Genomic DNA, 26,741 nt, shown 5'->3' with positions numbered 1-26,741 from the left:
CATACTAATACACATTTGACCCCATAGAACATTTTGTACTGAATGTGGCCCAGACCAATGATGGAGAGAGCAGTGATGTGTCCCTCAACTCATCAAAGTCTCAAGTGGCAGCAACTAAAGGTCAACATGGTAAGCTGTTACCATGGTTACTCATTAAGTAACACTGTATAAATATCGCATGAAGTTTACCTTTTAACTTTGATGCATAAATCTGATTACAAGGTAAAACATTTCTCTAGTTTGGTCCATAATTTCTCCCAGTTTTACTTTAATGTTGTACTCAAACAGTTCAATGATCTGGGAACATACCTTTCCTTAGTGGTTGAAGCTTTCTGCATTTGTCCAAACGTTCTTGCTGTGATAATGCTCCTCCTGATGTCACATACAGTATAAAACACTGGTGTTGTGTCTTCATGCAGGTGCAGGACAGCCACCAGGAAGCCCAAAACATGAAGTCATAGCTCCACTATTAATAGTAGCTGTGGTTTTTGTTTCTGTAATCTTGGCAACTTGGACATTTCTGACAGCATGTGCTTGTGAAGACCGAGGACAACAGCGTATGTCTGCTTTATTATTTGTTTTAATGGAACTTGTTCTGATTTATTTGTGCCCATTGTTCACCTGCACTTCCTGTTTTCTCATGTCAACCATACAGCTCAAGACCAGGATGGACGTTACATCGTGCTTCCGATTGAGATAGAAAACGAGGAGGAGTTATTTAAGTGAGCTGATTCAATGTCCCCATCCTGACCCACTCCAGATGTGAGTGGACATTTGGCTGAGCTGATTTTGGGATCCTATTTCACTTTTTACAGTCTGGGTTCAAACTGCTAGAATGAAGCACTAAAATGAAGGTAAAGTTACGGTTAATTATCCTCTTCCCTGTCCATGGATGCTTGGATTCATCCTCACAGTAACAGCTTTATAACAAGTGGGTTTCTAGCTACCAGAGACAAATATGTATATAGTGAGTTTGTCTTCTTTTTGATTTAAGTGTTTTCTACGTCTCACTGAGCCGACCTGATACAACTTGCAGAGACTTGAACGAGTCTCACACTGGACTTTAGATCCCAAATAGGTTTCATTAGACTGGAAAGGCAACGTCGCCACAAGCTAACATGACAAAGAGCAATGTATATGTGGACACCAAATGGATTACATTGTGCTGATGCCATTATGTGAACAAATTATGACTCGCTACATAGTCAAGATAAAATGCATTATCAGTGCTTAAAAGAATCACAAAATACTGTATCTATAATCTGAGGAAACATCAAAACATATCTAAAAAGCAATGATTTCTTTAATAATGTGATCTGTTTGCTTTTATATATTTATATATGGAAATGTGTCCTTTTTCATTACTATGCAACAATAATACAGACTCAGTGTGAGTATTTCCAAAATACTTGTTTACTGTGATGTCCATATGTCAGTTTCTGCAAGTTGATTCTTATACACTCAAACAAGCCTGTGCTCCACTTGCAGCCAAGTTACTAATCACACATACTTTATTGCATATTCTTACTCTAAGTATGCTGTAATGGTATATACAGTATTTACACATATAGATTTCATATATTTAACACAGAATATTTTCATCTCTTCTCTTTTTTGTGAGGGAGATAAAAAGAAATGAGGGAGAGAGGTGCAACAGTGGTCCAACTCCACAACCCTTAGATTCTAAATCTGAAGCATTTGTCTTTTATATTTATTATTGTTATATTTCTGCATTTTAAATTGTCTAAAGAAATGTTTTAAAAGCACTTCTGACTTTGTGAAGCACTTTGTAACTTAAAACATAAAATGTGAAAAATAAAAAATAAACTTTGCTATTATCTAACTGTGTAAATGTATTGTGTGCTTGTAGGGGCATGGAGGGATTGTGTTTTCCCATTAGTTTTTATTATAAACAAAAGCATGACTTCCTGTGTACCACAACAGTTTATTATTATATGAGGTGGACATGTTTCTCAGTATTAGTTCAATAAAGTGCACACAGTGCAGATCTCAGATCTGTCTAATAAGTGATAAGGCATCTTATCAAAATAATAAACATCATATTCAAGTAACTAAATATGCATTCAAGTGTTGAAAATGTGTTTTGGGTATTTCTGTTCCTTGCCCCACTTTATGAAATATGATTGAGAATGTGTGATGCATGCTTTGGTCAATCTGGAATAGTCCTTCAGGTTCTTGGAGGAAATTATATATTTTTTTTCAGGTCAACATGAAGTAAAGATCAGTGTGTGGGTTAGATATCAACAGAACTCTAATAGTAAAACTATGTAGTTTTATACAGTGAATTCCCCCTGCTGCAGTTTAAGCTGCTGGCCACCAACGTCCTGTAGAGGTAGATACAGGTAGGCACAGATAGACAGGTAGATACAGGTAGGCACAGATAGACAGGTAGATATAGATAGGCACAGGTAAACACAGATAGACAGGTAGATACAGGTAGACACAGGTAGACAGGTAGTAGGTGTTGCTGAGAATCTCCGCCCACGTTCGTCAACAACTTGGTGAGCTATGGTGAGTTGATTCAGGAGAACAAGAGTCTACAGCCTCCCCAGCTGTTCTGTGAGGCTGTACTTAGGAACAGTGGAGCTTTGGAACTAAACACTCTTAGTTTAGTGTGTTATATTTAGTGTATTGTACAGGTAGGTGGCGCACTCATCTCCGCCTCCGGGCGACAGAAGCGCGTAAAGCTGGCGCTGATGTGAGGCGTATGAACGCGCGAAGGCAGCGGGACTAGAAAAATAGAAATAATACCAAATCAACAGTTCAGTCAGTCAGGGAGCAGAGCAAAACATAGTGGTATGTGGGAGCATCGAACCCCCACTCTGCCTCTGAACCACAGCACCCCTCTAAACCGCCTCATTATTTGGAGGAAGATAATTAAACTTCATGACCACAGAGCATAAAATAATCTGTAGTCTTTACTTCACATCGAAACTATAAATTCTGATTCTGTTTTATAACAATAAATGTCTTTATTCGTTAATAGAACTCCCCTCCCCCACTCACAGACTGTTTCTCTTTCTCTCTTTCTCTTTCTGTTTTGGGTTCATCAACATTCAACAAACAGACATCCTGCACAGTCCGCTCAAAGATCGTTTCTTAAGAAGGATTCAGAAGGATTTGGTCTAACTGAAGACAAACGAGGTCAGTTGTGTATCCTTTATTCATAATGCTCTTAATCATAAGTTGACTTCGGTTGTAAAGATTGAGTCTGTTTAATTATCTTTACGATGATGTATGAACAATAATGTATGTGAGCCATTAAACAGCAGGAACAGCTGCACATTTCATATGAAGAATGTGTGTCCTGGTTATATTATCGCTCTTGTTCTTCATTTCAAGGGGACATATTCACTTTGTACTCCTTGCATTACCAATCGTTACTTCAGATCAGCATAAAGTAGGATATGATTCTTGTTATTGTGATTGTTATTGTTTATTTACAGTTGTCTTTCCCTTATATGCAGACAGTATTTATGTTGCTGCCTAATGGAACAAAATGTTGATTCCTTAAAACAGCTAATTGTTTACATCGGTGTTATTCGGTAAAGTAATAAAATACTCAGAAAACACTGACAACACTGAAACTCACTGAGACAAGGAATTTACGCCCATTTGGTCCTGCTGTATATTTGTTCACCACTAGGTGGAAGCTTTGTTGCCTCTTAGATGTCCACATATTTTTGGTCACATAGTGTTTTTATTATATTTGAAGCTAAATTTGGTTCCGTTTCATTTTTAATTATGGAATCACACACATCAAATATGTTGGATTGTTTTCTTCAGCCAGCAGCAAAGCAGCTCAGTGAACCCCTGGATCCTCATGTTGACACGTTTTTATAGTGGAGAGTTTATCTACTGACGCCATCTTGTGTCAGAAATACATTACTGCAGCTTAGACATTTTTAAAATTAAAAAAAAACAGACTTTACATTATTGTGGTTGTTTTTATCATCAGCATTGAGTCTTGGTGTGCAGTGAGGAAATGCTTTGGTCAGCTGTGTGTAATAATCAGGATAATAAATACAAAGGAGTGTTGTAATGACTACAGACAGACTGTAGATGTTTGTTCTGGTACATGTGAGGACTGAACTTTGACCTCATGTGTTTATGACTCTTCACCGCTGTCTCCTCTCACAGGGAGAAGATGATCTGCTGGATCCTGCTGCTCATCAACCTGACCTCCTGTGTCTGTGGTTAGTTTCCACCTTCACTTTATTATCCATGAAGAGAAAAGTCCAAATACACTTTCAGACTTCCATCTTTCAATCTGTAAGGAGGAAGGCCTCTACAGCACTGAGAGCATCACTAAACTGTCCACAGAAACATCTCTAGATGGAGTTTAAAGGCTCACATGTTAAAGTTGTCACTTTGTCTGGTCCTCACTTTCCCTCTCTGTCTCCTCAACAGGAACATTTGTAGTGAATGTGACACAGACCTCCTATCAGGCAGAGGAGAACCATAACATCACACTGGAATGGACGTTCACAACCAACACTCAGAGTTCCCTTAACTTCCTTTTTATCTACTGTAGACTGATTACTGATTACAAGATCTCAGTCCTGTATGATCTAGATAAGGGTGTCGAGGTCCCAGAGTCTCAGGATGAACAGTTTAAAGGACGAGTCCAGTGTGACAAAGACGTCCTCAGAGAAGGACGAATCCGACTTCATGTGTCCAGACTCAGGACCGAAGACTCGGGCCGGTACCTGTGTAACGTGAGAACAAATTATGGTGCGAGCTCTGAAAGATGTCAACTCAGAGTCACTGGTAAGTTGATTTTATAGAACTCAGTTAGTAAAAGAGGACTCAGAGTCTAAGACTATTAGTTTGGTGTGTTAGCATGCTAACATTAGCTAATTAGCACTAAACACAAACTAATAGCTGAGCTGAGTTACTTTAGTGTTAAGTTAAATTCCTCCTGAGGGGGACACGGATGGACAGACTGATATTTCCATCCACAGAGCTGCTGCCAGCGGCTGAAACTGTCCATCATAACGACCTGGAGCCATGAACCAGGAAACAGAGAAAATCAGCAAATCCTCACATTGGAGAAGCTGTAACTAGATAATGTTTGCTGTTTAACCACATTTTATATAATGTCCTTTACAGCAGCTGCTGATGGGCCCAAACCTCAGAGACCAACAGAGAGTCCACAACCAGAGAGTCCACAACCAGAGAGACCACAACCAGAGAGTCCACAACCAGAGAGTCCACAACCAGAGAGTCCGGGAATGATAATCCTCTATGTTGTACTGGGACTGGCAGCAGCAGCAGTTCTACTGGCTGTCTGTTGTTGTTACTTTAGACGAAACGAGAAACAACCCATTAGGACTAACAGATGATGTTGAGAAAGGAAACGTTTATGCAGCTGTATAAATGTTGAGTTTTAAGTGTCAGAAAACTATTTGTAATATGAAATGTATATTTTTCTGTTAAATGGTGTTCATGTTACTACAGGTTTAAGTTTAAATGAAGTTATGTAATAATGTAATGTCATAAATGAAGTAATGTTAATGATGCTTCCACTGTGATCCCAGATGTTCCATGTTTGATGTCAGACAGTTAACATCAGAAGAAGAGCAAAGACATCTAAACAGCCATCGTCTGATTGATCCTCCACTGTAAGCTCTCTAAAATGCCCCAGTTGTTTGAGTTGTCAGTGTATGAAGAGTTTCTCAGAGGAATCATTCACATTGAGCTGTAAGTTGGTTCAGTCATTGATCGCTCTGTTCTCCCTCCAGCTGTTATCAATCATCAGTCTTAAACAATGAGTCTGAATCAACAAGACAACAGAATTAGAAGAGAATTGTTCATTATTATAATACAATGCACTGACTTTATACTGTTTATAATGTGTACATATTGTAAATAAATCTCTATATGAAAGAAGTATTTTAATAGTCTTTAATAAAACATATTGTATTGTATATATTTCCTATTGAATGCAGTGATTGTACATGTATATGTGAATGTGTTTGCCTTCCTCCAGGCAGTCCATTGAAACTTGAGTCAGAGCATCCATCACAGTGAACATCATGTCTCATCATGTGTTCTACTGTAGCTGTCAGAGCTGTGCTGCTGCAGTTCAAAGTGCACATTGAACTTCAAACTTTGAATCATCCACTGATTTAATCCGACAATGATGTTGCTGTTGTTAAAATAGGTTTGCAATAATTAATAATAATAATAAATAACACTGTATGGTCTTCCTGCAGATTTATAGAGTATCTGTGATATTTCAACAGTTTCTCTTTGTCTGTAGAGATGTAGATTATCAACAAAGTACATGTGACAGTTCATGAACATACCCTAACCATAATTTGTTTTTGTACCTAAACCTAACCAAAACTTAACCACAGTGATGTAATATCAGACAATATCAACTAATAAGATGTTGAAATATTACAAATAATCTATAAACTATGTGTAGCAGGACGATCCAAATAAAGAGTTATCCAATAAGTAATAAGCCAATTAGCGTGTCTTAAAACATATTTTATAAAATAATTTTTCTTTAGACGTCCTCGGCTCTGTGTGTATACATATCTCACACTTGACTTGAATTCTGGATCCAGTATGTCTGTATCTCTTATGAAGATCTTTCTCAGTTCTCATCTTACTAAAATAAAGTTCAGCAAGTAACCAGGCAGCATCTGTTCTTTGTGTTCTTCACACTTCAAACTAACAGATTCTGTAAATCTGATCAAACTCACTTCTTTTGACATCTAACAGGATTTTTTTGATTGGAATAAAATCTCTGAATATTCATCTACCCAAACTGCAGGAAGAGAAGATACAATTATTATTCAGCTTCTGAGTCTTAAACACCAAATCATCAAGTTGAGATTCACCCAGTTCACTGAGAAACATCTTCTGGACAAACAATGAAAGGAACGTCAAAAAACTTTACTGAAGTCAGGAACAAACACAACATAGACCTTTATTTTCATTTAATTCATCATTTTATTAAAGAAATAAAATAATGAGAAATAGGACATGTTAATATTTGCATTATATTTTAAACAGACTTCCCTTGAAAACTATCCATGGATCACAAACTGCTTGTTAGCTACAATCAAACTACATTAACCACGTACAGCACGTACCAGCATTAATGTTAAATACTACTTTTAAATATAACTTAAAGCCCAAACTTTACATATCTGTGCAAAAGATTATCTGTCGAGAAAACAGTCAATAAAATAATTGGAAGACTAAAATAATTAGAAGGTAGATAAAATAAAATAAACATCACAAATAAACATCTGAAATGGATTAAAAATAGTTAAACTATATGATAGGACTGTGTATTGACAGGGAGCTGATACATATCACAAGACAGGGTTTACAATTATTACAATATGTTGACAAAATGAAACCACTGCCACAGATCATGTAAAGTGCTAATTCAAATGCAATAAAGTGTTTGTGAGAATCGCTACAATATCATGAGATACTCAATCAATACTGAAGTGTATTGATATTTTCTTACACCCCTATAGATTACAGTTTCAGTTGCACAACAACACAATAAAATCATTGTTACAGGTCAGACCACACAACAACAGAAAGCTGTAGTTTTGTTGATGTGTTCAGTCTGCTGCTCCCAGACCAGAGGATCAAGAAACACATGCAGGGACAGTAACACAGTATTTATCGTTTGTGTTATTCTGAAACATAAAAACACACCTTAATGTCCTGCTATATACTCAGAACTCTGGATTCTGATTGGTTAGAAGGTGTGCATTAACTTTAAGTAACCAGACAGTATAATAAATATAACTGGAAAATTCCAAAATAAATTTTTATTGTGTCTTGCTCTGGCCCATATGTTAATACCATGTCTTTAGCTAGCTAGAGGTAGCACAATTAAACACATTAACCAAAGCTAGCGATTGCTAATCTCTAGCTTTGGTTAATGTGTTTAATTGTATTATTCTCCTGAAGGAGCGCTAATGTAAATTAAGGAACAGCTCATAGTAGGGTAAAATATTTAAGGTGTATTGCACTTATTTTGTTTTAATATTAAAATCATTCAGCTTTAAATTGTTTGTTTGTTAGCCGCCTTCTAATTATCTTTAGCTAGCCAGCTAGCGCTAACTTATTAATGCCTTGTCATTCTCTGTAGCTAGCTGTGTGTGTGTGTGTGAGGCAGGCTTTGGTTGTCATGGCAATCAGGGGAGGCCACAGCAGCTGCGCCGAAAAACGTACAGAAGAATAGTAATAAGTATAGTTTGCAAGGCACAATAATAATTAAGCTTTACATCTTTAAATGTAAATATTAATCACTTAATAAAACAATCTTAATGTCAACTTCATTTAGCTCAAAGCACTGCACGGCTGTAGTCTTTGTACAGTTGTTGAGGAGAGTTTACAGGAAATAAAAAGTAAAGCAGTACAGTAGTACTACAGCCAGAGCTAATGTACAGCAGCAGCTAGTTGTTCCCTGGTTTGGTGGCGGTTGTCTCTGTTGTTGTTTGTCTGCTGTAAAGAGATCAAACAAATATGTGTCTGTTATTCATTTGATCAGAAAACATTTTACTGAAGAAGAAAACTAAATAACCAACAGATTAAAGTAAAGTTAAAGAATGTTCATTTATTTACAGCATTGTCTGTTATTATATTTCTAACATGCCTCTTGAAGGAGTTTTTATTAGTTTAGAAATGGCAGAATAGGAATAGTAGCTTTTTAAAGTGAGTTTGATGATGTATGTTTTTGCTTGTTATTACCACCAGATGGCGTCAATGTGATGATGTCATTAACTCCTACTCTCAGGTCCTTTAAGGTCACACAGTTCAAACACTGCAAACTTATGTGTGGAACCTCATGAGGACGTATGTGTAGCAGGTATGTTCTTAAACAGACAGACGTGTTTGTCTGAGTCATCAACTGTTGATGTGTCTATAGAGGCTAGTTCAGCAGCCCAGACACTGATAACTGCAGTAGAATATCAGCAGCACTTTTCTGTTCATTAAAAACTGAAATTAATCTGATAAAAACCTTCTAATGAACCAACTCACCAGTGACTCTGAGTCGACATTTACCAACGTTGCCACCATAAGTTGTGAATACTTTACACAGGTACAGGCCCGAGTCTTCAATCCTGAGTCTGGACACATGAAGTCTGATTCGTCCTTCTCTGAGGACGTCTTTTCACACTGGACTCGTCCTTTAAACTGTTCATCCTGAGACTCTGTGATCTCGACACCATCCCTTAGATTATAGAGGACTGAAACCTTGTGATCAGTAATCAGTTCACTGTAGATAAAAAGGAAGTTGAGGGAACTGCCAGTGTTGGTTGTGAACGTCCATTCCAGTGTGATGTTATGGTTCTCCTCTGCCTGATAGGAGGTCTGTGTCACATTCACTACAAATGTTCCTGTTGAGGAGACAGAGAGGGAAAGTGAGGACCAGACAAAGTGACAACTTTAACATGTGAGCCTTTAAACTCCATCTAGAGATGTTTCTGTGGACAGTTTAGTGATGCTCTCAGTGCTGTAGAGGCCTTCCTCCTTACAGATTGAAAGATGGAAGTCTGAAAGTGTATTTGGACTTTTCTCTTCATGGATAATAAAGTGAAGGTGGAAACTAACCACAGACACAGGAGGTCAGGTTGATGAGAAGCAGGATCCAGCAGATCATCTTCTCCCTGTGAGAGGAGACAGCGGTGAAGAGTCATAAACACATACATAGTGATGTATATCTTTATATGATGACACCAGAGGTTAAACTCTGCACCATCAGCAGGAAACATGGAGCTGAAGAGGACATTGAGAGTTCAATCCAACATCTTTGATGGTTACTCAGTAAAACAATCATCAGATGAAGTTTGATTAAATGTGTTTGTGTGAATCCACAAATAAAAAATGAAACAACAGTTTCATATATAATAAAAACACCATGTGCTGAAAGTACGTGGACAGACAAGGAAGAAACAACAGCACCAACTAATGGTGGACAGCCTGCTGGTTGTACCAGGTGATTATTTTACTGTGTGAGAATGAGAGAAAACTTGACTAACCTGTTCTAGGTACAGAATATTGCGCCCTGTTGAACACTGTGTTCAACACATATGTTGTCAGTGGTTGATGAACTTTTTATAACTATCTTTAACTTCACTTATATTAACTTTATTTTAGTTGTTTTAAGGAATAAACATGTTTAATAAGGGTTCAATATAAATACTGCCAACATATAAAGGAATGATAAATAAACACAAACAACGATGCTGTTGTCAGATCTTACAATATAAGAATCAGAGCCAAACAAGTAGATAAGTTCCCTTGAAATATGTTGAACAAACTATTTAATCCTCCAAGTCAAGAGTCATACACCATCTTGTGATAAAAAGTTTGAAATGCATCAATACAAACAGCAGGTTCAGTAAACATGATGTTTTATCAGATCAGGTGCATTACAATATCACAGTTAACAAAAGGATAAAACTGCTTGAGGAAATCTACAAATGGCATTATGGACAGATCAACCACACTGAACAACAAACGTCTGGGTACACACATCTCTAACAGTGTCCCATACAAGTTGACCCAGTGTGTCCAAATCTGAACACATCAAACGTTGCCATTTCAAAATAGAGAGTTCATCAAAATCAAAGAATTAGTAACATTGAAGACTGGATGGTTGAAAAGGGCAGGTCAACATATATTAACAGTTCATTAACTAGTCAGATTTATGAAGTTACACATGCTGCCCAGCCTTAACAGCTCTACTCTTCAGTGTCTGTGTGCTTTGTCACCAGAGAAGGGGAGGGGGGGTTCGGGCACTTCACCTCTGGGTCTCCCTTATATGGAACAGACAAGGAGGGGATCCACTGTCATACCTCGACTTTCTTCGAAATAACGCACATTTCATTCATAATATAATAAATACAGGCCTATAATACATAGAATATATATATAATATAATAAATACAGGCTTATAGTTCATGCACATTTTTGTTTTTCTGAATTGTGTGAAATGGCTAACAAGAAGGGGGTCTCGCCCAGGGTGTCATTCAAGAAATAACCGCACTGAACACCAACATCAATATAGGATTCATTACTCACCTGGCTGTCTGCAGTTAAAACAAACGGGAGATCATCGTCTCTTCCTTGTTCCAACTTCCACATACTGTACTGACAGAGACGGTCGGTTCGATCCTCCCAAATCCCAAATCCAGTTCCTGTTTGTCTTTATCACGTTGCTTTCTAACAGCAACTTTCTGGCAGAAGTGTCAGTGAGTCAATTCACACACGGCTGCTGACATCACGGACAGAACATCGCCCTAAAGTATTGGAAAGCACAGTCTTAAAGACACAGGCACCCTGCAGCCTACACAATCCAAACTAATTTACTCTACTGTCATTATAACGATCCAGTAACTACCTAACCTTCCACATCCCTCGTTAGCACTAATAATGCCACATCTGGTTTCTTGTCCTTATAAACTATATAAACAGTTTAAAACTAAATGGTAAGCCTGAAATGATATCAGACCCAACTCTCACGCTTTCGCAGTGTGACACACGGTTTTGCCTGTTTTCACACGCACTCACGCCACACATCCAATTTCTCACGCAAAAAAAAATCCGATCTCGGGCCGTTTCGGTCCCCTGCAGCTTTTACCGTCCAAAAACAATGTTACTCTATAGTAAACAGAGACTCTTCAAGCACTAGGAGCAAGCGGAAACGGCCGCTCAAGCTGAAGCCTTTTAGTTTTAGACCCGCCCACAAGCTCCTCGATTGGCTCTGCTGTTTGTTTGTGATTGGCCGTCCCCGCTGTCACTCCATCTTGCTCGCACACCTGTCTGTTGCAGTTGCCCAGGTAACATCAGAGGTTTCAGTCACATTAACGTTTGAATCGGTGTCCACGTGCGTATGTGCGTGGGTGTGTCCAGAATGTTTTTTCTATTTTTACATTTACATTCTTTACAACCAGTCAACCAAAAAGGGAACAGTGAACGTAAAAGTAGCGATAGAGAACTAGAAGAACTACTATTGTGTAATGGGGGCGCCGGTTAGTTCAGTCGGTAGAGTTGCTGCGTGTCATCCCCTCTCTCTCCACCCACCATCACTGTCTCCCTACAGCTGTCTCTATAAATGAAGCCATCAAAAGGCCAAAAAAAAACTTCAAAAAAAAAAACCTGTGTCCCCCTCACCTCTGAAATCAAAATGTGGTCCTTGATCTGAGCTGAGAGTATGTAACAATGAATATCGTCCAGTTGAGTACTCACTCTGTTAAACTTTAAATCTTGATATAAAGTATTTGTTTGTGCGTGTGAACATGATTTAGTGTGGTGAAATCTGTCATAACAAGCAGCAGGAGAGCACCTTGTTAACCTGGTGGTATACTGCATGCTCACAATATCAGTTTAATACCATTCTAATCAACATATCAATCAACCTACAGGCACTAGGTCCAATCTTCAACACTGGTCTATGAATAAGGCTTTATTGTGATACAGGCAGTCATTGAGGCACAACAATAGTTTTCTGGTTGAATGTTCAGCTCAAGTCTAGAAGGCCCTACAAGTCATGATGTCGAACATGAATCAGAATAAGTTCAGGTATTGCACATCTTTAGCAGACCTCCCAACAATCCACTAGACTGCAGGAAATCACATCTACTTAATCCAAAATGTCCTGTGGGTGGACCTTCAGCTGGGTACAACATCAAATGAATTCCAATCCTCTGATATCTGAGCCACCAACTTGTGTGGCTGCGTGCGCGGCATCGTTTTGGTCACACCTGACAAAATCTCACTCCAAGGTTTTTTTGAAAAGTTGGCAGGTATGAAAGCATATGTTACATGCGATGAAAAAAACCTACTGGTGTCTTCATCAGGTGCAGTTGAGGCAAGAACTGGTGGAGAGCGACTGAATCAGAGACAAAGTACATATAAGTAATCTTTTATCTCGTCTTTATCACAAACGTTACTGACCTTTTGAAGTTCTTCTCTGCTCTTCTCTGTTCACTGACACAGTCGAGGAGGCGAGACGGAGTTTTAGGTGGTTATAGCGCTAAAGGGTGGCAGTGGCCGGAGTGCGCATTACGTAGCGGTTGAGCACTATCATAAAGAATCAATGGGGGAGGTAGTAGTTCCTCTTACTCAGATAGAAACAAAAACAACAGCAAAAAAAAAAATAATAATAAAATAAAAAATAGAAATGCCCATTATCAATGTTCGGTGGGCGGAAACAGCCCTTTTAAGGAAGAGAGCCTTTCACATTTCCCTCTATAAAGAACTGCGACTGTTTACGCCAGAGAGACGACAACTTCAACAAGACCCAGCGGTTACTACAGAACCATCTCTGCCATCAGGTAAACATTTATAAATATGATCTCTCTACAGGACGTTGGTGGCCAGCAGCTTAAACTGCAGCAGGGGGAATTCACTGTATCAAACTACATAGTTTTACCAGAAAACATATATTTTAACTCGCGTTTGTTCTTGTGTTGTACGGAGCCCCTAAAGTCCCAAAAGGTAACATTTGTTTATCTTATGGCCACAAGTTATTATCTTATGTCTTTATAGACATATGTTTGCTGATTGCTATGTTATTGGTGGGAGAGCTGGTGGATAAAACACGGCGGACAATCAGATTTCAGCAAGAGCAGCAAGAGTTTTTCTTCATACAGTGACAACTGAAACCACTGGGACATTTTACAACCTGAAGAAATATTTAAGATATTTATGAAAAGGCTCAGGTCAGTCTGTCTGATGATGGCTGTACAGTCTAGAATTTGAGAACATTACGATTTATCACGAATGTTCATGTGCTGAATGAGAACTATTGCTACTACTACTCCACCTCTACTTAACACTCCCTCAGTGACTCAGTGTACATTTACTGTGTCCTTTCTACACAGAGAGGGGAAAGTAACTATGCCCCCCTCTGGTAACATTCTCTGCCTCATGCAGGCTGTTTCTCACTCACTGAGTGACTGAGTGAGTGAGACTGCTAAGTAGAGGTGGAGAAATCCCGAAGGTTACAGAACCATCTCTGCCATCAGGTTAACATTTATAAATATGATCTCTCTACAGGACGTTGGTGGCCAGCAGTTTAAACTGCAGCAGGGGGAATTCACTGTGTAAAACTACATAGTTTTACTATTAGAGTTCTGTTGATATCTAACCTACACACTGATCTTTACTTCATGTGGACAGTGCATTACTCTTTATCACTAATGACTAATCTTGTACCCATCACTGTTCTCTGTATCAAAGGGTTGGATGGACTTACTGTCAACTAGAAATATCCATCCCATGTTATTCATTTATAAAGCTCTACTGTTCTAAAGCTTCCAAACTACCTTACATCACTACTGTCATTATAACGATCCAGTAACTACCTAACCTTCCACATCCCTCGTTAGTACTAATAATGCCACATCTGGTTTATTGTCCTTATAAACTATATAAACAGTTTAAAACTAAATGGTAAGCCTGAAATGATATCAGACCTGATCAAATGAATTTGTATTTCACAATATATATCCATCATTATTTCTTCCAGACATTGATCTGAGTACTGTAGATAGCCTGTAGCTCCATTAGAGGACCTCCTACTTTTGAGTGTTTTTAATACATATAAATAATATTCTGTTCTTTTTACTGAGTAACCATCAAGTGAGGAAATGTGCATTCCAGTTGTTTTTCTTTTCTATTTTTTTTTACATTTTAAATCGCTGTCACGCACACAGCATGCGCACACAAGCTCCTCCTTTACCACTCCACTGAGACAGACAGCGTGCACAGCAAGGGCACGAGCAGCAGAGTACACGTGGGCTGCTATTGTGATATGCAAATGTCAGATGACGTCACCTGAGCTGTCTGACACAGTGGCCTCTCCCACAGACACTCTACTGTGATGGAGACTGTGGCTCAGAGATGTTGGCGACCTCTCTGGTGTTATTGGAGACTTTATCAGTTACGGTGCTCAACGAGCAGCGGGTGCTGCTGTGAGTCCCTCCCCGTCCAGAAGCACTCACAGGCGGCCAGTCTCACAGTAGCAGTCCGAGCAGAGAGGAGACAAAGCTGCTTTCCTTACCGAGGAGTTGGTAACAATGCTTTCCTGTGGAACATGCGCGCAGATGGCACTAGGGCCGGGGGGCATGACCCCCTCAGATTCATAGTGACCCCCTCAGATTCATAGTGACCCCCCCCCGCCCCCACTGTCCCTACTTAAGGCGACAAACATCGCCGGTAAAACGGAGGATTAATGTTCCGTTAGTTAGACTACTTTACATTGCAGTGCGCATTGAGAGCCCGCTGTTTGTGTCTAAGACTAATGGTGCGTTCCAGTTGTGCACGAATGTCGAATTTCCGAGCTCCAAGTCAGAACTTTAATCAGAACCCCCCGTGAAGTTTAAATCGGATTAATCTCACCAGCCAGACGTAGAATTCATGCTATCTGCTGCTCACGTAAACAGTAGTTACATGTTTGGTTGTACGTTTGTGAGGCTGGGAAGCGCCGGGAGCACTCAACTGTGGGGTTACGTTGTTCAGAGCTCCAAGTTCCGACTTTCAGTGTAAATTGAACACACCATAAGGCACGACTCTCACAGACTATAGGGAATTCCTAATAGAACTACTTCTGTCATTTAAAATGTGAATTTCATTTACAGTATACATACTTATTTTTATGTATGTAAATATGTTGTTGTTTACACTCCTGAGTTTACAAACAAATGTTTAAATAAAACATATTTTGCATAAGGCATGATGTTTTTGTGGGTGATTGGCATTGCAGACAAGTCGTTACTTCACATTGAAACTATAAATTCTGATTCTGTTTTATAACAATAAATGTGTTTATTCTTTAATAGAACCCCCTCCCCCACTCACAGACTGTCTCTCTCTCTTTCTCTTTCTGTTTTACTGCGGTCTCACCATCACCATCAAAACAGACAGACAGTCAGGTCTAACTGAAGACAAACGAGGTCAGTTGTGTATCCTATATTCATAATGCTCTTAATAATAAGTTGACTTCGGTTGTAAAGATTGAGTCTGTTTAATTATCCGGATTTTCTCTTTACGATGATGTATGAACAATAATGTATGTGAGCCATTAAACAGCAGGAACAGCTGCACATTTCATATGAAGAATGTGTGTCCTGGTTATATTATCGCTCTTGTTCTTCATTTCAAGGGGACATATTCACTTTGTACTCCTTGCATTACCAATCGTTACTTCAGATCAGCATAAAGTAGGATATGATTCTTGTTATTGTGATTGTTTTGGTTTATTTACAGTTGTCTTTCCCTTATATGCAGACAGTATTTATGTTGCTGCCTAATGGAACAAAATGTTGATTTCTTAAAACAACTAACTGTTTTCAGTGAACCCCTTTATAGTGGAGAGTTTATCTACTGACGCCATCTTGTGTCAGAAATACATAACTGCAGCTTAGACATTTTTATTTGACTATAAACAAACAGACTTTACATTATTGTGGTTGTTTTTATCATCAGCATTGAGTCTTGGTGTGCAGTGAGGAAATGCTTTGGTCAGCTGTGTGTAATAATCAGGATAATAAATACAAAGGAGTATTGTAATGACTACAGACAGACTGTAGATGTTTGTTCTGGTACATGTGAGGACTGAACTTTGACCTCATGTGTTCATGACTCTTCACCGCTGTCTCCTCTCACAGGGAGAAGATGATCTGCTGGATCCTGCTGCTCATCAACCTGACCTCCTGTGTCTGTGGTTAGTTTCCACCTTCACTTTATTATCCATGAAGAGAAAAGTCCAAATACACTTTCAGACTTCCATCTTTCAATCTGTAAGGAGGAAGGCCTCTACAGCACTGAGAGCATCACTAAACTGTCCACAGAAACATCTCTAGATGGAGTTTAAAGGCTCACATGTTAAAGTTGTCACTTTGTCTGGTCCTCACTTTCCCTCTCTGTCTCCTCAACAGGAACATTTGTAGTGAATGTGACACAGACCTCCTATCAGGCAGAGGAGAACCATAACATCACACTGGAATGGACGTTCACAACCAACACTGACAGTTCCCTTAACTTCCTTTTTATCTACTGTAGACTGATTACTGATTACAAGATCTCAGTCCTGTATGATCTAGATAAGGGTGTCGAGGTCCCAGAGTCTCAGGATGAACAGTTTAAAGGACGAGTCCAGTGTGACAAAGACGTCCTCAGAGAAGGACGAATCCGACTTCATGTGTCCAGACTCAGGACCGAAGACTCGGGCCGGTACCTGTGTAACGTGAGAACAAATTATGGTGCGAGCTCTGAAAGATGTCAACTCAGAGTCACTGGTAAGTTGATTTTATAGAACTCAGTTAGTAAAAGAGGACTCAGAGTCTAAGACTATTAGTTTGGTGTGTTAGCATGCTAACATGAGCTAATTAGCACTAAACACAAACTAATAGCTGAGCTGAGTTACTTTAGTGTTAAGTTAAATTCCTCCTGAGGGGGACACGGATGGACAGACTGATATTTCCATCCACAGAGCTGCTGCCAGCGGCTGAAACTGTCCATCATAACGACCTGGAGCCATGAACCAGGAAACAGAGAAAATCAGCAAATCCTCACATTGGAGAAGCTGTAACTAGATAATGTTTGCTGTTTAACCACATTTTATATAATGTCCTTTACAGCAGCTGCTGATGAGCCCAAACCTCAGAGACCAACAGAGAGTCCACAACCAGAGAGTCCACAAGCAGAGAGTCCACAACCAGAGAGTCCACAACCAGAGAGTCCACAACCAGAGAGACCACAACCAGAGAGTCCACAACCAGAGAGTCCACAACCAGAGAGTCCGGGAATCATAATCCTCTATGTTGTACTGGGACTGGCAGCAGCAGCAGTTCTACTGGCTGTCTGTTGTTGTTACTTTAGACGAAACGAGAAACAACCCATTAGGACTAACAGATGATGTTGAGAAAGGAAACGTTTATGCAGCTGTATAAATGTTGAGTTTTAAGTGTCAGAAAACTATTTGTAATATGAAATGTATATTTTTTGTTAAATGGTGTTCATGTTACTACAGGTTTAAGTTTAAATGAAGTTATGTAATAATGTAATGTCATAAATGAAGTAATGTTAATGATGCTTCCACTGTGATCCCAGATGTTCCATGTTTGATGTCAGACAGTTAACATCAGAAGAAGAGCAAAGACATCTAAACAGCCATCGTCTGATTGATCCTCCACTGTAAGCTCTCTAAAATGTCCCAGTTGTTTGAGTTGTCAGTGTATGAAGAGTTTCTCAGAGGAATCATTCACATTGAGCTGTAAGTTGGTTCACTCATTGATCGCTCTGTTCTCCCTCCAGCTGTTATCAATCATCAGTCTTAAACAATGAGTCTGAATCAACAAGACAACAGAATTAGAAGAGAATTGTTCATTATTATAATACAATGCACTGACTTTATACTGTTTATAATGTGTACATATTGTAAATAAATCTCTATATGAAAGAAGTATTTTAATAGTCTTTAATAAAACATATTGTATTGTATATATTTCCTATTGAATGCAGTGATTGTACATGTATATGTGGATGTGTTTGCCTTCCTCCAGGCAGTCCATTGAAACTTGAGTCAGAGCATCCATCACAGTGAACATCATGTCTCATCATGTGTTCTACTGTAGCTGTCAGAGCTGTGCTGCTGCAGTTCAAAGTGCACATTGAACTTCAAACTTTGAATCATCCACTGATTTAATCCGACAATGATGTTGCTGTTGTTAAAATAGGTTTGCAATAATTAATAATAATAATAAATAACACTGTATGGTCTTCCTGCAGATTTATAGAGTATCTGTGATATTTCAACAGTTTCTCTTTGTCTGTAGAGATGTAGATTATCAACAAAGTACATGTGACAGTTCATGAACATACCCTAACCATAATTTGTTTTTGTACCTAAACCTAACCAAAACTTAACCACAGTGATGTAATATCAGACAATATCAACTAATAAGATGTTGAAATATTACAAATAATCTATAAACTATGTGTAGCAGGACGATCCAAATAAAGAGTTATCCAATAAGTAATAAGCCAATTAGCGTGTCTTAAAACATATTTTATAAAATAATTTTTCTTTAGACGTCCTCGGCTCTGTGTGTATACATATCTCACACTTGACTTTCTGAATGTACATGATCCAGTATGTGTATCTCTTATGAAGATCTTTCTCAGTTCTCATCTTACTAAAATAAAGTTCAGCAAGTAACCAGGCAGCATCTGTTCTTTGTGTTCTTCACACTTCAAACCAACAGATTCTGTAAATCTGATCAAACTCACTTCTTTTGACATCTAACAGGAGTTTTTTGATTGGAATAAAATCTCTGAATATTCATCTACCCAAACTGCAGGAAGAGAAGATACAATTATTATTCAGCTTCTGAGTCTTAAACACCAAATCATCAAGTAGAGATTCACCCAGTTCACTGAGAAACATCTTCTGGACAAACAATGAAAGGAACGTCAAAAAACTTTACTGAAGTCAGGAACAAACACAACATAGACCTTTATTTTCATTTAATTCATCATTTTATTAAAGAAATAAAATAATGAGAAATAGGACATGTTAATATTTGCATTATATTTTAAACAGACTTCCCTTGAAAACTATCCATGGATCACAAACTGCTTGTTAGCTACAATCAAACTACATTAACCACGTACAGCATGTACCAGCATTAATGTTAAATACTACTTTTAAATATAACTTAAAGCCCAAACTTTACATATCTGTGCAAAAGATTATCTGTCGAGAAAACAGTCAATAAAATAATTGGAAGACTAAAATAATTAGAAGGTAGATAAAATAAAATAAACAAACACAAATAAACATCTGAAATTGATTAAAAATAGTGAAACTATATGATAGGACTGTGTATTGACAGGGAGCTGATACATATCACAAGACAGGGTTTACAATTATTACAATATGTTGACAAAATGAAACCACTGCCACAGATCATGTAAAGTGCTAATTCAAATGCAATAAAGTGTTTGTGAGAATCGCTACAATATCATGAGATACTCAATCAATACTGAAGTGTATTGATATTTTCTTACACCCCTATAGATTACAGTTTCAGTTGCACAACAACACAATAAAAACATTGTTACAGGTCAGACCACACAATAACAGAAAGCTGTAGTTCTGTTGATGTGTTCAGTCTGCTGCTCCCAGACCAGAGGATCAAGAAACACATGCAGGACAGTAACACAGTATTTATCGTTTGTGTTATTCTGAAACATAAAAACACACCTTAATGTCCTGCTATATACTCAGAACTCTGGATTCTGATTGGTTAGAAGGTGTGGATTAACTTTAAGTAACCAGACAGTATAATAAATATAACTGGAAAATTCCAAAATAAATTTTTATTGTGTCTTGCTCTGGCCCATATGTTAATACCATGTCTTTAGCTAGCTAGAGGTAGCACAATTAAACACATTAACCAAAGCTAGCGATTGCTAATCTCTAGCTTTGGTTAATGTGTTTAATTGTATTATTCTCCTGAAGGAGCGCTAATGTAAATTAAGGAACAGCTCATAGTAGGGTAAAATATTTAAGGTGTATTGCACTTATTTTGTTTTAATATTAAAATCATTCAGCTTTAAATTGTTTGTTTGTTAGCCGCCTTCTAATTATCTTTAGCTAGCCAGCTAACACTAGCTTATTAATGCCTTGTTAGCCTCTGTAGTTAGCTGTGTGTGTGTGTGTGTGTGTGTGTGTGTGTGTGTGAGGCAGGCTTTGGTTGTCATGGCAATCAGGGGAGGCCACAGCAGCTGCGCCGAAAAACGTACGGAAGAATAGTAATAAGTATAGTTTGCAAGGCACAATAATAATTAAGCTTTACATCTTTAAATGTAAATATTAATCACTTAATAAAACAATCTTAATGTCAACTTCATTTAGCTCAAAGCACTGCACGGCTGTAGTGTTTGTACAGTTGTTGAGGAGAGTTTACAGGAAATAAAAAGTAAAGCAGTACAGTAGTACTACAGCCAGAGCTAATGTACAGCAGCAGCTAGTTGTTCCCTGGTTTGGTGGCGGTTGTCTCTGTTGTTGTTTGTCTGCTGTAAAGAGATCAAACAAATATGTGTCTGTTATTCATTTGATCAGAAAACATTTTTCTGAAGAAGAAAACTAAATAACCAACAGATTAAAGTAAAGTTAAAGAATGTTCATTCATTTACAGCATTGTCTGTTATTATATTTCTAACATGCCTCTTGAAGGAGTTTTTATTAGTTTAGAAATGGCAGAATAGGAATAGTAGCTTTTTAAAATGAGTTTGATGATGTATGTTTTTGCTTGTTATTACCACCAGATGGCGTCAATGTGATGTGATGTCATTAAATCCTACTCTCAGGTCCTTTAAGGTCACACAGTTCAAACACTGCAACCTTATGTGTGGAACCTCATGAGGACGTATGTGTAGCAGGTATGTTCTTAAACAGACAGACGTGTTTGTCTGAGTCATCAACTGTTGATGTGTCTATAGAGGCTAGTTCAGCAGCCCAGACACTGATAACTGCAGTAGAATATCAGCAGCACTTTTCTGTTCATTAAAAACTGAAATTAATCTGATAAAAACCTTCTAATGAATCAACTCACCAGTGACTCTGAGTCGACATTTACCAACGTTGCCACCATAAGTTGTGAATACTTCACACAGGTACAGGCCCGAGTCTTCAGTCCTGAGTCTGGACACATGAAGTCTGATTCGTCCTTCTCTGAGGACGTCTTTGTCACACTGGACTCGTCCTTTAAACTGTTCATCCTGAGACTCTGAGATCTCGACACCATCCCTTAGATTATAGAGGACTGAAACCTTGTGATCAGTAATCAGTAGACAGTAGATATAAATGAAGTTGAGGGAACTGTCAGTGTTGGTTGTGAACGTCCATTCCAGTGTGATGTTATGGTTCTCCTCTGCCTGATAGGAGGTCTGTGTCACATTCACTACAAATGTTCCTGTTGAGGAGACAGAGAGGGAAAGTGAGGACCAGACAAAGTGACAACTTTAACATGTGAGCCTTTAAACTCCATCTAGAGATGTTTCTGTGGACAGTTTAGTGATGCTCTCAGTGCTGTAGAGGCCTTCCTCCTTACAGATTGAAAGATGGAAGTCTGAAAGTGTATTTGGACTTTTCTCTTCATGGATAATAAAGTGAAGGTGGAAACTAACCACAGACACAGGAGGTCAGGTTGATGAGAAGCAGGATCCAGCAGATCATCTTCTCCCTGTGAGAGGAGACAGCGGTGAAGAGTCATAAACACATACATAGTGATGTATATCTTTTATATGATGACACCAGAGGTTAAACTCTGCACCATCAGCAGGAAACATGGAGCTGAAGAGGACATTGAGAGTTCAATCCAACATCTTTGATGGTTGCTCAGTAAAACAATCATCAGATGAAGTTTGATTAAATGTGTTTGTGTGAATCCACAAATAAAAATGAAAGAACAGTTTCATATATAATAAAAACACCATGTGCTGAAAGTACGTGGACAGACAAGGAAGCAACAACAGCACCAACTAATGGTGAACAGCCTGCTGGTTTTATCACGTGATTATTGTGCTGGGGAACTGACTGTAGATCAGAATGAGAAGGAGGAGTTTTCTTTACACCGAGGGTTAAATGTTGAACACTGTTTCCTGACTCACACAGTCACAGCAGAACATGTTGTCAGTGTTTTTGATGAGCTTTTTATTACCTTTAAGAATAAAACTGATTGATTTTATTTTAGTTACTTTAAGGAATAAACATGTTTAATGAATCTACAATATAAATACTGCCAGCATATAAAGGAATGACAAAACAACTGCAAATAAATCTACAAATGGCATTATGGACAGATCAACCACACTGAACAACAAACGTCTGGGTACACACATCTCTAACAGTGTCCCATACAAGTTGACCCAGTGTGTCCAAATCTGAACACATCAAACGTTGCCATTTCAAAATAGAGAGTTCATCAAAATCAAAGAATTAGTAACATTGAAGACTGGATGGTTGAAAAGGGCAGGTCAACATATATTAACAGTTCATTAACTAGTCAGATTTATGAAGTTACACATGCTGCCCAGCCTTAACAGCTCTACTCTTCAGTGTCTGTGTGCTTTAGTTCATTTCAGTCACCAACAGACAGAAAGATGACATGGGCTATAAAACAGAACAGGGAGCGATAATAGAAGCTGGAAACAGTTTGTTGGTATTAAACGTGCAGCTGTTCCTGCTGTTCTATTCAAATATACAGACTCAACCTTTACAACTGAAGTGAACTCCTGATTAACACCAACATCAATATAGATTCATTACTCACCTGGTTGGCTGCACTTCATACAAACGGGAGAGGGTCGACTGTGGCTCAGCGGTACAGTGGGTCGCTCACTAAACTGATGGTCGGCGGTTCGAGCCTTACAAATTAGACAGCACCGCCCCTTTTGACAGCCGGGTGATGGACACGCCTCCCTCTTCTAGTGCCCACTTCCCCTGCATTTTCTGAGAAATACAACCAGCAGTAGAAAAAAACAGAAGGCACCCACACATCCGTAGAGAAACACAGTCCACCATCACGTGATCACTACTGAAAAAACAACAGAACACTGACTTTAATAAAACTTCTGTATTTATAACCACACGTGTAGTTTAATATTATCTGAAGGATGAAATGATTCTTTAAAGCAAACCAAACAGACTCCAGTTATACAACAAAGACAAGTGTGATTTTATTAGTGTTGTAGTACTCGAGATCGGTCTTGGTCTCGAGACCATTTTTTGAGGGTCTCGGTCTTGTCTCGGTCTCGGACTGGGCGGACTCGGGTTTTTTTAACGAGACCGGTCAAGACCACCGCCAGTGGCAGACTGGCCATCGGGAGCACCGGGACGTTTCCCGGTGGCCTGGCCGCCGATGGTCGGGACCGAAGGTTCGGTTCGGGTCGCGCTTGATTGTTAAATAAACAATCCGTTGTGCGGCTCATTAGAGTATCTGCCTCACTGAAGCTCACACACACTGAGCAACAACGTTGGGCACGAACACACCCCCTCCTCTCTTTTTCTGAGGCTCTCTGTCACAGCACTGCAGACACACCCACACACACACACCCACACACACACACACCAAGTTGCGACCCCGCCCCCCTCCTCCCTCACGTGTTCTACATGTTTGAAAGATGGAGCGAGATCGACAGCCCAAGAGGAAAGGTGGAGCAGAGAGGGAGAGACTTACAGAGCTAAAAGCACTGATCACAGATCAGCGCAGTGCTGTAACATAACTGACCTGTTTGTCAGTAAGGGAGCAGGTCAGACATTAAACACTAGTGGAGACAACAGACACACAACCAGAGCCTATCCAGCACCACCAGCTTCATGAGGAGGTTGGTTCCACTTTGACTAACACAAACTGACTTAATAAAACAAATGTTTTAATTTGTAACAAAGGATATTACAAATTTTAGAATATGGTTAACTAACATAGACACAACATAATACATTATATGAATATTGAAATCCTTGTATTATATTGTTTCATTTAACCTTTATTTAACCAGGTAGAATCCCATTGAGATTAAGAACATTATTGGTTGTTATATGAACATAGACAATGCATATAAAAATGGTCAATCAGTGAATTTGAATCGCTGAGGAATGATGGGTGGCTTTTGGATTTTTCTTTACAAAGGTGGAGAAGGGAGCAGTGTCAGCACGGTGAGCAGTACTAGTGCTGCAAGAGCTCCTGCTGTCATGGCAGTGGTGGACAGCAGCAGTGAAGAGTCAGAGCAGGAACATCATTTCAGTTTATGGGATTTGAGTTCAGGTTATTGCAGCACAACAGAAACCTTTATTTTGTAGGGAAAGAAACAGAAAGCTGTGTGTGGGCGCATGTGGAGCCTTTGCTTTATAATTTTACACTCTTACATCAGTAGGCACCCAACCTAACTCACTCTTGGTGTTTTGCATTAATCGGGTGGTGGTGGCCTGGGACAGTATCAAACTCCCGGCCTGAATTTTTGTCCCAGTCCGCCCCTGACCACCGCTGATAGGCTTTTTGTCCATGCCTGACTGATAAGAGTGAAAAAGGACCCTCTCAAAAACAGCTAATAACTTCAAACCATTGGCTGCAGCTAGGGGGAATTATTTTTATGTTTTACGATTCTCCTTATGGTCTTGGTCTTGTCTCGGTCTCAGCCTCTAAAAGTCTTGGTATTGTTTCGGTAATGTCTTGGTCTTGGTTGGTGCGGTCTTGACTACAACACTAGATTTTTCACCGAAATGCTCCTTTGTGACCTTTCATTTTATTTCTGACTGATTTATAAACATTGCAGACCTTAAAGGAAGATCTTCTTCGTGCTGAGTGATCAACCAATCTGTCCTGTTTTAATAAAGTTCTTCTTCCTCTAATAAACCTGTCTCCTCTCTGACAGGGAGAAGATGATCTGGATCCTTCTGCTCGTCGGCCTGACCTCCTCTGTCTGTGGTTAGTAGGACTGAAACTAACAATGCATTTCATTAACGATTAATCTGCTGATTATTTCCTCCATTAATCCAATCAAACTGTTTATGAATGTAAAGAAAGTTGTGAAAAATCTCCCATAAAGACTTCCAGAGGCCAAAGTGACGTCCTTAAACTGCTTGTTTAGTTCAACCAACAGTTAAAAATCAAACATTATTTCATTCACTGTCATATATTAAAAAGACAAACAGCAAACCTGCATATATTAGAAGCTGGAAGCAGTAAATATTTGGTTTTGTTTCACTGAAAATGACAATTAATGTAATATAATTTCTATTTAAATGGATGAATCAAACACTAGTAGCTCTAGTGGTTAGTTTATGTATAAGTCTCAGTACATCTGACAGAAATGAGGTGAAGATCGATGTCTGACTCTACATAACGTCTCTATTGTGCCTCTCTTTGCCCTCTCTCTCGTCTACAGGGATGTTTGTCTTGAAAAAGAGTCCGACCTTCTATCAGGTAGAGGAGGACGATAACATCACCATCGGATGGGACAGTCCAATCCTGTCCCTCACCATCCTGAGTTGTTTCTTCCAGTCAGAGCCTCTGAAGCTTTTCTATGAAATGGTTGACGGTGTGGAGTCCTCAGAGTCTCAGCATCAGCAGTTTGCACGACGGGTGCAGTGTGACAAAGACGCCCTCAGAGGAGGACGAGTCAGACTTCATGTGTCCAGAGTCACGACTGATGACTCTGGACGTTACTGGTGTGATCTGGCTGCTAATTATGACGAGATCAGGAGAAGATGGGGGCTAGAGACCACTGGTAAGCTCTTTAAGTTGTTTATTTGAAATGAAAAGCAGAAATGCTCTGTGCACTGCAGCACTGTACAATGGAAGTGTTACTGTCATACTAATACACATTTGACCCCATAGAACATTTTGTACTAAATGCGGCCCAGACCAATGATGGAGAGAGCAGTGATGTGTCTCTCAACTCATCAAAGTCTCAAGTGGCAGCAACTAAAGGTCAGCATGATAAGCTTTTACCATGGTTACTCATTAAGTATCACTGTACAAATATTGCACGACATTTACCTTTTAATTTTGATGCATAAATCTGAATACAAGGCAAAACATTTCTCTAGTTTGGTCCATAATTTCTCCCAGTTTTACTTTAATGTTGTACTCAAATTATCTGGGAACATACCTTTCCTTAGTGGTTGAAGCTTTCTGTATTTGTGCAGACGTTCTTGC

The 26,741-nt window shown here is 39.0% G+C and overlaps 3 protein-coding genes across 21 annotated transcripts in view; 2 read left to right on the top strand and 1 right to left on the bottom strand.

Moving 5' to 3' along the window:
- LOC127363560 (V-set and immunoglobulin domain-containing protein 1) overlaps positions 1-23,542 on the bottom strand; it is a 68,091-nt gene extending 44,549 nt beyond the window's left edge. Inside the window, exons 1-4 of one of the 10 annotated variants that reach the window (XM_051400228.1) lie at positions 23,355-23,536; positions 9,619-9,674; positions 9,046-9,404; positions 6,998-8,508 (exon numbers count right to left, since the gene is read on the bottom strand). In XM_051400228.1, the coding sequence (XP_051256188.1) occupies positions 8,443-8,508; positions 9,046-9,404; positions 9,619-9,667 (474 nt within the window). In that variant the 5' untranslated portion in view covers positions 9,668-9,674; positions 23,355-23,536 and the 3' untranslated portion in view covers positions 6,998-8,442. Of the gene's footprint in view, positions 1-6,997; positions 8,509-9,045; positions 9,405-9,618; positions 9,675-11,091; positions 11,709-14,383; positions 14,441-19,901; positions 21,097-21,635; positions 21,996-22,209; positions 22,266-23,354 lie in introns of those variants that run through there. The other 9 variants (XM_051400229.1, XM_051400227.1, XM_051400226.1 and 6 more) reach the window with 9 other exon arrangements.
- The window catches only part of LOC127363552 (uncharacterized), a 53,036-nt gene that overhangs the window by 22,142 nt on the left and 4,153 nt on the right, over positions 1-26,741 (top strand). For 4 of the 5 annotated variants that reach the window (XR_007884889.1, XM_051400151.1, XM_051400152.1 and 1 more), the window contains exon 5: positions 28-129. Coding sequence is in view for 4 of the 5 variants with exons in the window: in XM_051400151.1 (XP_051256111.1) it covers positions 28-129 (102 nt within the window). In the remaining variant the exon portion in view is untranslated. Of the gene's footprint in view, positions 1-27; positions 130-419; positions 558-655; positions 1,844-26,741 lie in introns of those variants that run through there. The other variant, XM_051400154.1, reaches the window with a different exon arrangement.
- Positions 2,830-26,741, top strand: part of LOC127363548 (anti-sigma-I factor RsgI8) — a 150,636-nt gene continuing 126,724 nt past the window's right edge. For 4 of the 6 annotated variants that reach the window (XM_051400143.1, XM_051400147.1, XM_051400146.1 and 1 more), the window contains exon 1: positions 15,901-15,968. The gene's annotated coding sequence lies outside the window, so the exon portion shown is untranslated. Of the gene's footprint in view, positions 3,166-15,900; positions 15,969-26,741 lie in introns of those variants that run through there. The other 2 variants (XM_051400138.1, XM_051400137.1) reach the window with 1 other exon arrangement.

The sequence above is a fragment of the Dicentrarchus labrax genome, unplaced genomic scaffold (assembly GCF_905237075.1).
Source record: "Dicentrarchus labrax unplaced genomic scaffold, dlabrax2021, whole genome shotgun sequence".
NCBI lineage: Eukaryota > Metazoa > Chordata > Actinopteri > Moronidae > Dicentrarchus > Dicentrarchus labrax.
Note: the sequence above shows the minus strand (reverse complement) of the source record. Positions and strands in the feature narration are given on the sequence as shown.